This window comes from Panulirus ornatus, chromosome 2 (assembly GCF_036320965.1).
Source record: "Panulirus ornatus isolate Po-2019 chromosome 2, ASM3632096v1, whole genome shotgun sequence".
Taxonomy (NCBI): Eukaryota; Metazoa; Arthropoda; class Malacostraca; order Decapoda; family Palinuridae; genus Panulirus; species Panulirus ornatus.
In genome coordinates, this window is record NC_092225.1 from 101,250,534 (window position 1) to 101,269,241 (window position 18,708).

General features: G+C 37.9%; 1 protein-coding gene across 5 annotated transcripts in view; it reads right to left on the minus strand.

Moving 5' to 3' along the window:
* Positions 1-18,708, minus strand: part of Nak (Numb-associated kinase) — a 555,804-nt gene that overhangs the window by 80,116 nt on the left and 456,980 nt on the right. For all 5 annotated transcript variants that reach the window (XM_071680832.1, XM_071680812.1, XM_071680802.1 and 2 more), the window contains one exon: positions 17,733-17,834. In XM_071680832.1, coding sequence (XP_071536933.1) covers positions 17,733-17,834 — 102 coding nt within the window. The remainder of the gene's footprint in view (positions 1-17,732; positions 17,835-18,708) is intronic.

An 18,708-nucleotide genomic window follows, 5' to 3' on the forward strand; every position in this document is an offset into this window, starting at 1 on the left:
ATGGGCTATAGATAGGGTTGTAAGGAGGAGGCTGGATGTGTTGGAAATGAAATGTTTTGAGGAGAATATGTGGTGTGAGGTGGTTGATCAAGTAAGTAATGAAAGGGTAAGAGAGATGTGTGGAAATAAAAAGTGTGGTTGAGAGAGCAGAACAAGGTGTATTGAAATAGTTTGGACAGGTGGAGAGAATGAGAGAGGAAAGGTTGACAAAGAGGATATATGTGTCAGAAGTGGAGGGAACAAGAAGTGGGAGACCAAATTGGAGGTGAAAGGATGGAGGGAAAAAGATTTTGAGTGATTGGGGTCTGAACATACAGGAGGGTGAGAAGCATGCAAGGAATAAGAGTGAATTGGAAGATGTGGTATACCAGGGTTGTCATGCTGTCAATGGACTGAACCAGGGCATGTGAAATGTCTGTGGTAAACCATAGAAAGGTCTGTGGGGTCTGGATGTGGATAGGAAGCTGTGGTTTTGATGTATTACTCATGACAGCTAGAGACTGACTGCAAACGAATGTGGCCTTTTTTGTCTGTTTTCCTGGTACTAACTTGCTGAAGCAGGGGGTAGTGATGCTGTTTCCTGAGGGGCAGGGTAGCGCCAGGACTGGACGAAGGCAAAGCAAGTATGAATATGTACATGAGTATATATGTATATGTCTGCGTATGTATGTTCTGGAAGGAGGTAAATAAAGTGCGTAAGACAAGGGAGCAAATGGGAACTTCAGTGAAGGGCGCAAATGGGGAGGTGATAACAAGTAGTGGTGATGTGAGAAGGAGATGGAGTGAGTATTTTGAAGGTTTGTTGAATGTGTTTGATGATAGAGTGGCAGATATAGGGTGTTTTGGTCGAGGTGGTGTGCAAAGTGAGAGGGTTAGGGAAAATGATTTGGTAAACAGAGAAGAGGTAGTAAAAGCTTTGCGGAAGATGAAAGCCGGCAAGGCAACAGGTTTGGATGGTATTGCAGTGGAATTTATTAAAAAAGGGGGTGACTGTATTGTCGACTGGTTGGTAAGGTTATTTAATGTATGTATGACCCACGGTGAGGTGCCTGAGGATTGGCGGAATGCGTGCATAGTGCCATTGTACAAAGGCAAAGGGGATAAGAGTGAGTGCTCAAATTACAGAGGTATAAGTTTGTTGAGTATTCCTGGTAAATTATATGGGAGGGTATTGATTGAGAGGGTGAAGGCATGTACAGAGCATCAGATTGGGGAAGAGCAGTGTGGTTTCAGAAGTGGTAGAGGATGTGTGGATCAGGTGTTTGCTTTGAAGAATGTATGTGAGAAATACTTAGAAAAGCAAATGGATTTGTATGTAGCATTTATGGATCTGGAGAAGGCATATGATAGAGTTGATAGAGATGCTCTGTGGAAGGTATTAAGAATATATGGTGTGGGAGGAAAGTTGTTAGAAGCAGTGAAAAGTTTTTATCGAGGATGTAAGGCATGTGTACGTGTAGGAAGAGAGGAAAGTGATTGGTTCTCAGTGAATGTAGGTTTGCGGCAGGGGTGTGTGATGTCTCCATGGATGTTTAATTTGTTTATGGATGGGGTTGTTAGGGAGGTGAATGCAAGAGTTTTGGAAAGAGGGGCAAGTATGAAGTCTGTTGGGGATGAGAGAGCTTGGGAAGTGAGTCAGTTGTTGTTCGCTGATGATACAGCGCTGGTGGCTGATTCATGGGAGAAACTGCAGAAGCTGGTGACTGAGTTTGGTAAAGTGTGTGAAAGAAGAAAGTTAAGAGTAAATGTGAATAAGAGCAAGGTTATTAGGTACAGTAGGGTTGAGGGTCAAGTCAATTGGGAGGTGAGTTTGAATGGAGAAAAACTGGAGGAAGTGAAGTGTTTTAGATATCTGGGAGTGGATCTGGCAGCGGATGGAACCATGGAAGCGGAAGTGGATCATAGGGTGGGGGAGGGGGTGAAAATTCTGGGAGCCTTGAAGAATGTGTGGAAGTCGAGAACATTATCTCGGAAAGCAAAAATGGGTATGTTTGAAGGAATAGTGGTTCCAACAATGTTGTATGGTTCCGAGGCGTGGGCTATGGATAGAGTTGTGCGCAGGAGGATGGATGTGCTGGAAATGAGATGTTTGAGGACAATGTGTGGTGTGAGGTGGTTTGATCGAGTAAGTAACGTAAGGGTAAGAGAGATGTGTGGAAATAAAAAGAGCGTGGTTGAGAGAGCGGAAGAGGGTGTTTTGAAATGGTTTGGGCACATGGAGAGAATGAGTGAGGAAAGATTGACCAAGAGGATATATGTGTCGGAGGTGGAGGGAACGAGGAGAAGAGGGAGACCAAATTGGAGGTGGAAAGATGGAGTGAAAAAGATTTTGTGTGATCGGGGCCTGAACATGCAGGAGGGTGAAAGGAGGGCAAGGAATAGAGTGAATTGGAGCGATGTGGTATACCGGGGTTGACATGCTGTCAGTGGATTGAATCGGGGCATGTGAAGCGTCTGGGGTAAACCATGGAAAGCTGTGTAGGTATGTATATTTGCGTGTGTGGACGTATGTATATACATGTGTATGGGGGTGGGTTGGGCCATTTCTTTCGTCTGTTTGCTTGCGCTACCTCGCAAATGCGGGAGACAGCGACTAAGCAAAAAAAAAAAAAAAAAAAAAAAAAAAAAAAAAAAAAAAAAAATGTATGGGCATTTATGCATATATATGTGTATATGAGTGGATGGGCTATTCTTTGTCTGTTTACTGGCGCTACCTCATGACACGGGAAACAGCGATCAATGCAATAAATTAATAAATAGTAATCTTTTAATTTTTTCATAGAAACAATGTTGTGTGTGTGTATAAAGGCATATGATAGAGTTGATAGAGATGCTCTGTGGAAGGTATTAAGAATATATGGTGTGGGAGGAAAGTTGTTAGAAGCAGTGAAAAGTTTTTATCGAGGATGTATGGCATGTGTACGTGTAGGAAGAGAGGAAAGTGATTGGTTCTCAGTGAATGTAGGTTTGCGGCAGGGGTGTGTGATGTCTCCATGGTTGTTTAATTTGTTTATGGATGGGGTTGTTAGGGAGGTGAATGCAAGAGTTTTGGAAAGAGGGGCAAGTATGAAGTCTGTTGGGGATGAGAGAGCTTGGGAAGTGAGTCAATTGTTGTTCGCTGATGATACAGCGCTGGTGGCTGATTCATGTGAGAAACTGCAGAAGCTGGTGACTGAGTTTGGTAAAGTGTGTGAAAGAAGAAAGTTAAGAGTAAATGTGAATAAGAGCAAGGTTATTAGGTACAGTAGGGTTGAGGGTCAAGTCAATTGGGAGGTAAGTTTGAATGGAGAAAAACTGGAGGAAGTAAAGTGTTTTAGATATCTGGGAGTGGATCTGGCAGTGGATGGAACCATGGAAGCGGAAGTGGATCACAGGGTGGGGGAGGGGGCGAAAATCCTGGGAGCCTTGAAGAATTTGTGGAAGTCGAGAACATTATCTCGAAAAGCAAAAATGGGTATGTTTGAAGGAATAGTGGTTCCAACAATGTTGTATGGTTGCAAGGAGTGGGCTATGGATAGAGTTGTGCGCAGGAGGATGGATGTGCTGGAAATGAGATGTCTGAGGACAATGTGTGGTGTGAGGTGGTTTGATTGAGTAAGTAACGTAAGGGTGAGAGAGATGTGTGGAAATAAAAAGAGCGTGGTTGAGAGAGCAGAAGAGGGTGTTTTGAAATGGTTTGGGCACATGGAGAGAATGAGTGAGGAAAGATTGACCAAGAGGATATATGTGTCGGAGGTGGAGGGAACGAGGAGAAGTGGGAGACTAAATTGGAGGTGGAAAGATGGAGTGAAAAAGATTTTGTGTGATCGGGGCCTGAACATGCAGGAGGGTGAAAGGAGGGCAAGGAATAGAGTGAATTGGATCGATGTGGTATACCGGGGTTGACGTGCTGTCAGTGGATTGAATCAGGGCATGTGAAGTGTCTGGGGTAAACCATGGAAAGCTGTGTAGGTATGTATGGTATGTATATTTGCGTGTGTGGACGTATGTATATACATGTGTATGAGGGTGGGTTGGGCCATTTCTTTCGTCTGTACAAAGATGTTACCTGAAAAAATCAAGTCATGTTATACTTACAAAAAAGGAGCATGTGTGCAATCCTTCCTTGCCTACTCAACACCCTGCCATATCAATATTAGGGAAAGTATACTACATTTTGAATACTTTCTTCAATGATATAAGGTACTGAGATATCCTGCAAGGTATCTTTTTGCATACTAAGCGAGTGTCATTCTGAATGACAGCTACCATTTAATTATCAATTATTCAGTTACCAATTTGTGTGGCTTTTTATCAATCCAGTGTGTAAATATTCTTTCTTCATGTGTTACCTAAAGTCTCATATACTGTAAACATGCCAAAGCTCATTGCAAAAGAGACAGTGAAAAAAAAATAAATGTATCACTATAAAAGAAATGTTGGGAATTCAAGACATGATTGACCAATATGCACATTGGCAGGTCAACTGCACATGACACTCAGGCTGCTTGCCTACCTACCTAAAATGAGATTTTACCTTATGCAAGTGTAAAGCATATCACTCACAACATAATATTCCTCATTTCACTATTACTGTATCATTTCGTGAGTACTTTCAACAGGTTACGCTACCACGCTTTATTCATTATTTTCCTATCATCAGAACTTTAGCATGCCTAAACTTTCTTTTTCATTGTATAGAAAAGCATAAAAACAAATATCCACTTCCACTGAAATGTCTGCTCATGTTCTGTTTATATCATGTTATAAATTCTCTTCGAGTAGTAGTTAAACAAGGTTAAAAGATTTACATTTTATATTTCTAGAGATGCATATGGCATGTATAAGGTGGGAGATGGGAAGATTGGATAGGGTAATGAGAAGTGGGGTAATGAAGTTGCTGATGAAAGATAAAAGAATGGTCTTTGGGTGGTACTTACAGGGAAGAAGCACAAATGATCGGGGGTTGTATAAGAGAATGCAGCAGAATGTCAAGAGGATGGTGCAGAGGCTGACAAGGAGGACAAAGAGTTGATGCGTGGGAGTATTAGTAAACTAAATGAAGAATAAGATGTGTAGGGAAGAGGTTAATAGTGTGTGATAAACAAGAGAAAAAGTGGGAACAAAGGTGAAGGGGCAAATGGGGAAATGGTAACAGGTCGTGATGAAGCAAGAAGGAGATGGACTGAGTATCTTAAAGGACTGCAGAATGTTTGATGACAAGGTGACAGGTGAAGGGTGTTTGAGTTGGGTTGATAACTGAAGCCTGAGAGTCATGGAAAGTGGTTACATGAATGAGAAAAGGTGGCAAAAGCCTGACATAAAATGAAATGTGGTTAGGTGGCTGGAGTGGATGTTTTTTTTTTTTTTTTTTTTTATACCTCGTCGCTGTCTCCCGCGGTTGCGAGGTAGCGCAAGGAAACAGACGAAAGAAATGGCCCAACCCCCCCCATACACATGTACATACACACGTCCACACACGCAAATATACATACCTACACAGCTTTCCATGGTTTACCCCGGACACTTCACATGCCTTGATTCAATCCACTGACAGCACGTCAACCCCTGTATACCACATCGCTCCAATTCACTCTATTCCTTGCCCTCCTTTCACCCTCCTGCATGTTCAGGCCCCGATCACACAAAATCCTTTTCACTCCATCTTTCCACCTCCAATTTGGTCTCCCTCTTCTCCTCGTTCCCTCCACCTCCGACACATATATCCTCTTGGTCAATCTTTCCTCACTCATTCTCTCCATGTGCCCAAACCATTTCAAAACACCCTCTTCTGCTCTCTCAACCACGCTCTTTTTATTTCCACACATCTCTCTTACCCTTACGTTACTTACTCGATCAAACCACCTCACACCACACATTGTCCTCAAACATCTCATTTCCAGCACATCCATCCTCCTACGCACAACTCTATCCATAGCCCACGCCTCGCAACCATACAACATTGTTGGAACCACTATTCCTTCAAACATACCCATTTTTGCTTTCCGAGATAATGTTCTCGACTTCCACACATTTTTCAAGGCTCCCAAAATTTTCGCCCCCTCCCCCACCCTATGATCCACTTCCGCTTCCATGGTTCCATCCGCTGACAGATCCACTCCCAGATATCTAAAACACTTCACTTCCTCCAGTTTTTCTCCATTCAAACTCACCTCCCAATTGACTTGACCCTCAACCCTACTGTACCTAATAACCTTGCTCTTATTCACATTTACTCTTAACTTTCTTCTTTCACACACTTTACCAAACTCCATCACCAGCTTCTGCAGTTTCTCACATGAATCCGCCACCAGCGCTGTATCATCAGCGAACAACAACTGACTCACTTCCCAAGCTCTCTCATCCCCAACAGACTTCATACTTGCCCCTCTTTCCAAGACTCTTGCATTTACCTCCCTAACAACCCCATCCATAAACAAATTAAACAACCATGGAGACATCACACACCCCTGCTGCAAACCTACATTCACTGAGAACCAATCACTTTCCTCTCTTCCTACACGTACACATGCCTTACATCCTCGATAAAAACTTTTCACTGCTTCTAACAACTTGCCTCCCACACCATATATTCTTAATACCTTCCACAGAGCATCTCTATCAACTCTATCATATGCCTTCTCCAGATCCATAAATGCTACATACAAATCCATTTGCTTTTCTAAGTATTTCTCACATACATTCTTCAAAGCAAACACCTGATCCACACATCCTCTACCACTTCTGAAACCACACTGCTCTTCCCCAATCTGATGCTCTGTACCTGCCTTCACCCTCTCAATCAATACCCTCCCATATAATTTACCAGGAATACTCAACAAACTTATACCTCTGTAATTTGAGCACTCACTCTTATCCCCTTTGCCTTTGTACAATGGCACTATGCACGCATTCCGCCAATCCTCAGGCACCTCACCATGAGTCATACATACATTAAATAACCTTACCAACCAGTCAACAATACAGTCACCCCCTTTTTTAATAAATTCCACTGCAATACCATCCAAACCTGCTGCCTTGCCGGCTTTCATCTTCCGCAAAGCTTTTACTACCTCTTCTCTGTTTACCAAATCATTTTCCCTAACCCTCTCACTTTGCACACCACCTCGACCCAAACACCCTATATCTGCCACTCTGTCATCAGACACATTCAACAAACCTTCAAAATACTCATTCCATCTCCTTCTCACATCACCACTACTTGTTATCACCTCCCCATTTACGCTCTTCACTGAAGTTCCCATTTGCTCCCTTGTCTTACGCACCCTATTTACCTCCTTCCAGAACATCTTTTTATTCTCCCTAAAATTTACTGATAGTCTCTCACCCCAACTCTCAGTGCTCATCCTCCTCGAAGGCTCAGAGTGGGGTGCCTAAATGTGTGTGGATGTAACCAAGATGTGAAAAAAGGAGAGATAGGTAGTATGTTTGAGGAAAGGAACCTGGATGTTTTGGCTCTGAGTGAAACGAAGCTCAAGGGTAAAGGGGAAGAGTGGTTTGGAAATGTCTGGGGAGTGAAGTCAGGAGTGGATGGTACCATAGTTAAATTTCTCAAGAAAGGGGTGACTGTGTTGTTAACTGGTTAGTCATGATTTTCAATGTATGCATGGATCATGATGAGGTGCCTGAGGATTGGAAGAATGCAAGTATTGTGCCACTGTATAAAGGCAAGGGGGATAAAGGAAAGCGTTTAAAATACAGAGGTATAAAGTTGTTGAGTGTACTTGGTAAGCTATATGTGAGAGTGCTGACTGAGGTGGTGATCAAAACATCAGACTATGGAGGAACAATGTGATTTCAGAAGTGGAAAAGGATGTGTGGACCAGGTGTTTGCTCTAAAAACAAATGTGTGAGAACTACTTAGAGGAACAATGTGGTTTCAGAAGTGGAAGAGGATGTGTGGACCAGATGTTTGCTGTAAAAAAATATGTGAGAACTACTTAGATAAACAAAGGGATTTGTATGCAACATTTATGAATCTGAAGAGGGAACATGATAGGGTTGACAGGGATGCTTTGTGGAAGGTCTTAAGAATATAAGGTATGGCAGGAAAGTCACTAAGGGCAGTGAGAAGTTTTTATCAGGGGTGTAAGGTGTGTGTAGGCATAGGAAAAGAGTGAGTGGTTTGAAGTGTAGGTCAATCTGCAGTAACAGTGTGTAATGTCACCATGGCTGTTTATCTATGGATGGAATGATGTGGTAGGGAAATGCAAGAGTCCTGGTGAGAGAGGAGAGTCTGTAGGGGATAAGAGGCCTGGGAAGTGAGCCAGTTATTGCTTGCTGATGACACAGCACTGGTGGCAGATTAGAGCATGAAACTGCTTAAGTTGATGACTGAGTTAGAAAGGTGTGTGAAGGGGGTATATTGAGAGTAACTGTGAATAAAAGTTAGGTTATTAGGTTTAGCAAGGTAGAGGGTCAGGGTGGATGGGGTGCGGGTTCGAATGGACAAAATTGTACAAAGTGAAATGTTTCAGATATCTAGGAGTGGACATGGTGGCAAATGTAACTACAGAAGCAGTCATGGGGTGGGTAAGAGAAGGGGGTAAAGAGAGGTTCTGGAAGAAATGAGGAATGTTTGGAAAGAAAGGTCATTATCTGGGAGGGGAAAAATGGGTATGTTTGAAAGCACAGTAGCTCCAACATTATTATATAGATGCAGGGCATGGGTTGCAGCTAAGGATGTGCAGAGAAGGATGGAGGTGCTGGACATGTATTGTCTGAGGACAATATTTGGTGTGAGTTGGTTTGATCGAGCAAGTAATACAAAAATAAGAGAGAGGTTTGGTAATGAAAAGAGTGGCTGAGAGAGCTGAAGAGAGTTAGCTAAAATGGTTTGGACATATAGACTGAATTAATGAGGAGGGTTTGACAAGGAAGATATATGTGTCGGAAGAGAAAAGAACAAGAAGTGGGAGACCAAACTGGAGATGGAAGGACGGAGTGAAGAAAATCTTGAGGATTGGGGCCTGAACACACAGGAGGGTGATGGGTATGTATGGGACAGAGTGAACTGGAATGATGTGGTATATAGGGGTTGGCATATCAATGGATTAAACCAGGGTATGTGAAGTGGCTGGAGTAAACCATGGAAAGGTCTGTTGGGTCTGGTTGTGATTATGAAGCTGTGGTTTTGATGCCCTACAAATGACAACAAGAGAATGGATCTGAGTGAGTGCAGCCTTTCTTCCTCTGTTCAAGGTGCAACCTCATTAATGTGGAGATTGGCAATCAAGCATCAAAAAAATCTAAATAACACTGTGTTAATCAAACTACACAAAAAAACAAACAATATAAATAAGCCCTGTATGTTAATGGTGTCAATAGGTTATGCTTCCCATGAGTCATTTCAATAATCACAAATATATTTCTCTCTAACATACCTTACCATCTTACTGCTTAAAACAGTCTATCAATAATTCTCTTCTCATTTGTAAGTAAACAAGCTTTTACTGTTTTTATCCCTTTCAGACAAGTTTAACATCTGTAAAGGTCCACTTCCATTAAACCATATGTTAGGACTCTTGTAGTCCATCAAATTTTTAAAATGGACTGCAATTCTCCAGAGAGAATGCAGGGACCCTCAACTATAATGTTGAGTCTTGCATAGCTAAGGAAAAGGATAGCACCCATCTGAAAATGACTTTAAAAAAGCTGAAGTTTGAAGCCAAAATAAGGTGATGTACATATTGCACATCCAGCAAAGGTAAAATAGGGTGCCAATCAGTAATGTACAATTGATGTCAGGTTCCAACCATTATGATGAGATGCTACAGGTGAATGAAATCATTATTTGTAAGTCAAAATGAAATACTCATTGGTTGAGATACCTTCCCATTGTAAGTCTGCTCACAAATCAACCATAAAATGCACAAAAAGTACACACAAAACATGGTGTGATTAAACTATCCAAAATATGGAACACTTTTTAAAACTGACACCCTTGTACATCAACCAGTATGGGTCTGGTAGGTATCACTGTAACTTCTTCACCAAAGTGATGCTGTTGACATAGTTCATGAGTCACAGTTGAGTTTAACAGCTAAGCAGAATTTAAAAACTACAAATCTATTCTCAAGAACTACAGTATCTGCCTCACCTGCCAATGAATAAGACTGAATTTGTCAGACATTACAGTACAGAAAAACTAAGACTATCTGAACAACTGTATGTAATTGTACGATCACCTATCCAGATTTGCCATCTTGTCCCTTTCCATTCAATATGTAAGCACATAATGGTCAAACTCTAGTCATTATGAGCTTTCTTATATCATGACAGTTGCCAAGCTAATCACTCTCCACTTGGGTTAAAGGGGAGCATAACAACTAATTTTATTATCCTGAATGTTACAAATGAAATGCATTTGTTTTAAGATAAGTACTTCAGATGGTTAGTTTTAGTTTACTGGTTATGGTGTTCCAACTACCAAGCTAGTCAAGTCAGGAAGCATTTGAGCTGTTAAGTAAAGAAAAATCTATGTCCAGTTTATGTACCTGTGACTTGTGACATCAAATAGTGCAAAGTGATAGTCTCAGAAAAAACTTTCCTATGTAGCCCTATTAACTTACTAATTATAAGAACATATTCTCTCCAATAAATAACTCATCAACTGCAAATGGTTTCCTTTTTTTCTAAATAACATCTGCTTTTCATATATTCTATTAACCTTTATATCTTCAAAATGTTCTCTCTCATGGAAGTTTTATCATTTTGTTAATACTTAAAGACATCTCAAAATTCCTGAAAATTAAACATATGATACAAGTCCTGCAGAATCAGTAACAAGAGAGCAGTCTGATATGAACAGGAAAATATTTCTCTAAACATTTCCTGATATCAAATCTCCTTGGAAGAAATATTAAAATCACAGAAAATTTCTCTTGAAATAATATTAATAAGAATGTTCCTCTTTACACATTCAGGTTAAATAATGCAGTTTAAGCTATGTCTCAAAACCCAACACCAACTGCTTTTTTTGTTAGTTCAGGCTGTTACAGAGACTATAGAAGTGTGTCAATCGTTATGAAAAACAAAAGATACAGAAAACATGCAGATATTGGTGTTAAGCCACCAGATGCACAAAAGCTTCAAAATATTGGCCCAAACACCAGCTATAACTAAAAGATATTACAGGATTCTAAATAATGAAATAATACAACATAAGAAAACATTAACATGGAATCTCTGGAACAGCCCTGGTTTGAAGGATGAGTAATGAAAGTCTACCTGTATATTTCATTTTTCATTTTTATTGCCTATATTCCACTAATTCATTATTCATTTTAAACAGTGTGAAATTAAGAATGAAGTGGCACTGGTTAATTTCATGCCAAACTTCAGATTCTTTACTCCTATAACAAATGAATACTTAAGTATTAGGAGAGAACAGACTTCTTTGTACACCATAAAATCAAAAATAACTGAATATGTATATATGTATATATATATACATATATATATATATATATATATATATATATATATATATATATATATATATATATATATATATATATATAAAATTTATATACTGCAGGTCAACAAACTTTTACAGCGTGCAAAGGGCAGCGTAGGATAGATAAATCAATACAAGAGAAAGAGGTAAGACAATACAAGGGTTACATATCTTAAGGGCGCATGTAAACAAGGGCTGTTCCAGTGACTTAAAGGATCAGAGAAATCTAACTAATTCAGACTCCCTACTACACAGACACTATACTCTGCTGGTGTGTGCATTAGCATAAAGACTGTTTATGCTATTCCCAGATCTCTTACAAAGTATCCCTCCATTCAACTTTATCATTCTATCAAAATATATATCACATTATCTTTACTGAAATTGATATTCAGACCTTAGCAAAATAAAGTTAAAACAAGAAAAGCTCTGTTTTTATGTCATGTTTTGACTAAAGAAGTCAATAAAGGATCAGATTGATCAGAACAAAAAGAGGCTGGATCTACTGTATATCGGGTAAGAACATACTTAACATTCAGCAACGACATGATAATTACCATTTTGTGCAATGTTAGGTCTACATAAGTCCACCCTCCAAGTTGACTATATATATATATATATATATATATATATATATATATATATATATATATATATATATATATATATATATATATCATGTCAAAAGAACAAGGAGTAAGGCCTCTATTCAAGAAATCTAGTAAGTCAGCAAATGCACTTGCAGCACATTACTGGACATTAATAAAGTTGGTGAGTAGTAAGATTATGATACATGCTTTAATTACATATTCCCTGATATGTAGAAACACTGTTTTGTGTCTAATACTTAGCATCAATGTACAGAAAGCAAGTTACTGTCCTAAACTTACAGTGCATCTGTTAAAAGCAGCAATTCATAACTTTGTTTAAATTGAGTCTTAAATACAAGTGGATCTCTTGAATAGAACCAAAACAATATTTACATTAAAATCTCAACTGGAAGGTTTTTGTGAATGGTCATGAGATTAGGGAAATGCTGGTGAAGAATTCTGAAATGCTGTAGTACTCCCTTATTCCCACAGCTTGAGAAAGCAAATAATTTCAAAGAAATGTTGAGAGTTTTTCTAATAACAGTGTTTGCATCTAGCTTCCTTCTCTCTTGAAGGAACACTAAAGGCTGTTATTGATGATGAATAAGGGTGCTGCCAGAATCATTTCAGAGTTCATCTACAAGTTGATGTGTACAACATTATGAAGAAAAGTCACAACATACATATAAACTAGGAAAAAAATTAATATCATGAGTAACAAAATTTACTTGAAGAATCCAGAATCTATGATGATTTATGTATCAAAGAAAATATCACCCAACTATTTACTCAAATTATCTTAATCTTCCTCTGTAGAAAACTTACACTGAGAAAATCAGTATATAAAATGAAAAAAGATAAAAAAACTATCATTAAAACGGATGCTTCAAAGGGCCTGTTACTGAGTCATTCCACCTAATTACTATTACATTTATATATGGTTCAAGGTTAATATTTAAATGTTGTTGAGAACTTCAAAGGAAGAACTTAGTATCAGATACAAAAGGTGAATACCCAGCTGTTAACTTAACATTTCAGCTGCTACTATGTTTAGCTATATATCACACTAACAATTGTATTAAGAAAATAGATAAAAACAAAATTAGCAGTAGAGCAGGTGATGGCATACATGATCTAGACAGTCAGATAAAGAAAGAAGACTTTCACACTGATAATGCATGATACATGATGAAAACTTAAAGCCTTGTATGTTATCTAATTCATGAAATAACCATTCATTTTCCTGGCTAATGACCAGAGTGAAAATGGAAGGATTCATAATGGAAATAAAAAAAATAACACTGTCCTAATAAAATGCTATGTGTTACTAATCTCAATGCCACAGAATTCCCACTGCTTCAAAAGCTGGAACTAAAGCACCATAACGAAGCACACAATCTGCACTTCCTGGACACTACTCTAGTACTAAAGTGAAACAGACATAAAATCAAAATATCTGTATTGTAAAAATTGACATGTCACTTATCCATGAGTGTGAATTTCTATCAAAAAAATTTCCTACCAGCATCTGAGCCAAATAAGAGATGTTGATGACAGCAATACGCATCACAGAATTAAAACTATGTACAGAAACCTTTGGTGTGAAAAAGCTTTAACTGTCACATAAAGCTATAATAATGCAAAGTATTCTTTGTGACTGAAATGACTACAACCTTCCTTGATAATGACTACTGACTTTCATGCTGAAAAATGATGTCATCATGTCAGGAAAAAACTAATGCTAATTAAAAGAGAACTGTCCTTATTCTTAAAATCTTCACCTCCAAAAACAAAAAGCATATAACAAACAATCTTATTTGTTATTTGTTATGCACAACATACACATCTTTATGCTTTGATTCTAATTACCTAACATATACTTGGGGAGGATAAAAAACCATACATATGATTTGGTTTGAGAGTTGAAAGACAAATCAATATTGGAATGGATCTATCACATCTAATTCTACTCAACAAAATGCACATGATGCTAAACAGTTTCCATGAAGGTACACTGCATATATATTTAAGCCCATCTACATGCAGGCCAGAAGGCAAATGTGAAAAGAAAGGAAAAAAGATGAACTGCAATGACAAGTCCAAGTACTTATAACAACAGTGTAATATATGTTTCTGTCAAAAAGAATCTAGAAATCAATAATCAAAACACAATAAGAGTCATAGAAAAACCAAAGTCTTCCAAACTAATTCTAGACAAAAAATAAACAAAAACTCATTCTAAAAGAACAGCTTTTCCCTGCAAGTCATGAGCAAAAGATTGTAGGCAAACAGAAGCAAAATCCTACATTTGAGTAAAAGACTGCATGCAAATGAAGACAATAATGTCTACATCTAGCAACAAATGTAAAAATTGACTGGAATGGAATAGAAGAGACTTACTTTAGATAAAAACTTAACGAAGAATAATAGTGGAACGCTAAATGAATGATCCAATGATTTGCTGAATAATAAGAGAACATGGCAAAATAGAAAAAATAAGAAAACAAAAAGTAAATTACAAATGGGAGTAAAGAATATGTAAATCTTTACTGTGGTTACTGTGGTTTCGGGGCATTACACATGACAGCTAGAGACTGGGAGTGAACAAATGTGGCCTGTGTTGTCTTTTCCTAGCGCTACCTTGCTTATGCGCAGGGGGAGGGGGGTGCCATTTCATGTGTGGTGGGGTGGTGACGGGAATGGACGAAGGCAGCAAGTATGGATATGTACGTGTGTATATATGTATATGTCTGTGTATGTATATGTATGTATACGTTGAAATGTATAGGTATGTATATGTGCATGTGTGGGCGTTTACGTATATATATTTGCATGTTGGTGGGTTGGGCCATTTTTTCGTCTGTTTCCTTGCGCGACTTCGCTAACGCGGGAGACAACAACTAAGTATAATAATAAAAATTCTTTTTACTGAAATAGATGAGTAACATTTGGTGAAATAATGAAGCTGTGCATTCAAGAGACATAAGAATACAGTAATTAAATACAAGGGTAAAATTACACAGAAGCCTCTGGAAATACTGTGCTTGTGTTGTCCTCTGCCAGTGGCCTATTATGGGTGAGGCACTAAGACAAAGAAGCAGGACTGGAATTCACCAGTTATGTAGATTCTTTTGCTGGGGTCATCCCCTAAGGGAACCCCAGAGGAAACAAACAAGACAGATATAGTTAGATAGATAGATAGAATTGCTCACAATGAAACGGTAGGGGTGACATTAAAATGAAACTGGTTATCTGAGTATTAAAGATACACTATATCATACTGTGATAGACCTATGCTAAGAATATATATATGAAATAATATCTTAAATAATATCTGAAATATTACAAAGGACATGAAATATCAAATGAGGGTGGTAAAATACTGATAATGAATGTGTGTATGTAAAATTCCTGATAAGTAAACATAAAAAAGACATACACAGTAGCCCTAGTAAAACAGACAACAAATCTTAAACCCACTTAATATACAACAAATACAAAGGACAAGAAATTCTAGAGTAGGAACCCATATAACTCAGTCCAAAATTAACATTAATCTCTTCTTACTGTGCAACAAAGAGAAAACTTTCTCTAAAATTTACAACAAATAAGCAGAACCATGAGGGAGAATGAAAACAGAAAAGTAAAACTGAAAAACAAGTGAAAAGATCAAATGACACAATACATCCTCATGCTCAAAATGGGATACCAAGTGATCATGTTCAATAAAAGAAATGTATAAGTTTGGAGAAATATTTGCCATCCAGCTCTGATGGACTGAAACAGCATTCTTAATACAAATAATGATACATGATATGCAAATAAAAAGATGAGCAAACAGACTGCGAGACAGATGTACAGACTGATGAACAGACAGATAGATAATTAGGAACTAACAAGACATGGAATTACGCACACTAACAGACTTCATTTTACCATAATGATCAACAAAATATCAGTAAAAGAAAAGCTGCTTGGCATACATTCCCTGAATAAAAGATCCAACATTAACTGACTTCAGTCAAATTCCTCTCACCATAATATACCTGACATGCTAAAAAGATATGGGATATGTAAATGGGGGTAATAGTTAATCATTTAGATTATACTTAAGCATTATGCTACACAAGTGGAAGACATTTTGCCTGCAAGATTCCAAGTCAAGCCATTTGACAAGAACCTGGCCCATCACTTGAGTAATAATAATCACTCAACAGCCACACCTTAAGTATTATGACCTTGGATACATGCTATAAGAGTTTCAGCAATAGGCCTCAGGTAATATTTAATGTTAACAGGTGGAAAATTTTCACCACTCTAGGAAACTGCAGCACATGTTGTAATAATAAATTACAAATCTAATTTAAGGCCCTGTACTGGTCAATCCACATAGATAAAACCTATGTTCAGACTAACTTCAAGTAAATACACAATATAAAAAGTCAGGACAACTCAAGTGGTCTGCATTAATTTTACACTATCCCAATAACCTTTAAAAAATGAAGATCATAATTTTAAAGGCTGGGATATATTCCATACATCACTAGATCAGGCCAAGACCATTCATCAGACCAGCTGAAATATCTATCTTATCTTCAAAACCATTAAAATGTTTGGGGACAGATCATCTACCCATAACCAAGCACACCCTAAGAAATGTTATTCTTCTATAGATCAGGGATTTGTTCTTCACAAGTTGTCAATCTACACAGCTTAATCTAAGTCTGGGTCTAGCTATATTTATTGCAGCATGGAAACAATCTGTCAGACCCTGACTTCTTTGCATTACTTGACAATTGTCCAAAAAGAAAAGATATGCTCCTATCTGTTATCTCTATTATCTATATCAAAACATCTGAGAATTAAAAACATCTGAAGCTCTTTTATTATGCTTCTAAACCTAACACAGTATGAACTATACAATGTGCAGAGGTCATTACAAACCTACACACAACTATACATAAAATCCCATGTCTACTGCTACCAATCTTCTATCTAAATATGATAACTAGTGAGACTATGAGATTATCTTGAAGAAAAAAGTCTGTTGTGGTAAAATGAAAGATACTTAATCTAGTAACTGCATCAACAGGATTAGGTATAACAAATGGACGAATGAGAGCTTTTCAGTCTGACAAAATGAGATACTGAACAGAAAATACTAAAAAATTGGCCTTAGAAAAATCTTTGTCCATATTTTAATCACTAAACTGCTTGTGAAATCTCATCAAGCAAATGAGTCTGTTTAATACTGCAATCACACACAAGAGGGTTATTACTGTAAATAGAGCATAATCCCTTTATCAATAAAAAAACTATACACATCAAAATAATATTCTTTTCCTCTACTTATTCTTTCCAACTGAATTCTAGAAGGACTAGAGGAGAATGCCTCCCATAATGGAAAGGTAGCTACATAGAAAAAAAATTAACAGCTTTAAAGATGCAAAATTCTATCATGAAATTTCAAGTGTTTTAACCAATATCATAAAAACTAATTCATATATCAAATAAGTCTAGCACTGGCTACAGGGCAATAAGTATATATAAATGACATCATATTGCAGTTAGGTGAGGGATAAGATGTTACAGAAGAATTTAGATTTCATCTAATCAAAGACTTATTTCTAATTTACCCTTGTGTTGTCAAATTAATTCCTCTAAATAATGTTAAACATCATTACCTCCACCAGTTGTCGGATCAGCTGGGGAGGCAACAGTGTCCTCACTGCTGTTCATCCGTAAGTCAATTACACCTTTGGAAAATTTTTTTGGACGACGCGAACCTGTAAGAGAAAATTGAACACAATGTACAAAATGACTGGAAAAAAGACAGCAATGTGTATGAGGCATAAATAAAAAGAAAACTGGAAGTTTTGTAAGGAACACGACAGTGACAGTTGGGTACTACTGTTTATATAAATCTTTGGGAAACTCTTTTTTCACAACCATCAACATGGCATATGCAATACATACCCCAATCATGGCCACTCAGGTGAAAGGATATTAGGGCACGAATATGAATGAAACAATTACTCAGAGCTCATTTGGTGTTCATAGACCAGACTCTTAATGGCAGAAAGGTTATAGAAAGTTGGAAAGATAGAACACAGTTTTACAGCTTCACTGGTCAAGATGGTCAATCCTTGTGTGACTAGTCTCCACATAAAGACTTGGGAAGCAGTAACCAAACATGAGTAATGGGTCTAAGCCTTGTTACCAGGGAGACATGCAGGCACCTCATGTGAGCAGAGGCCAAAGAAATACCTGCATTACTAAGAGAGGGAAGCAATCTCGCCATGGATAGAGAGAAATGGATGAAGAGGGGTGGTACTTGCATAATCAATGAGACACAAGGTTTTGGATTCCAAAGTGGCTAATAAAGAGAATGAGGAAGAATCACCCTATACATGAGAGCAGTACTCCTTACAGAGTTGAATAAGACTCACATACATATGAAACAGCTGCTCAACAAGAAAAATAATTATGGCACAAACAAAAGTCCCAGCTTCTAAGGTAATTACTCACATCTCCCCCCCCGAGCAATCACTGGTTGCCTCATAATCAAAAACACTCAACACCTACACAAGAAAACAAAATTACTTCTCATTATATCACACTTCAATATGCTTGAAAATATAAAAGAAAGAATAGAAAAAT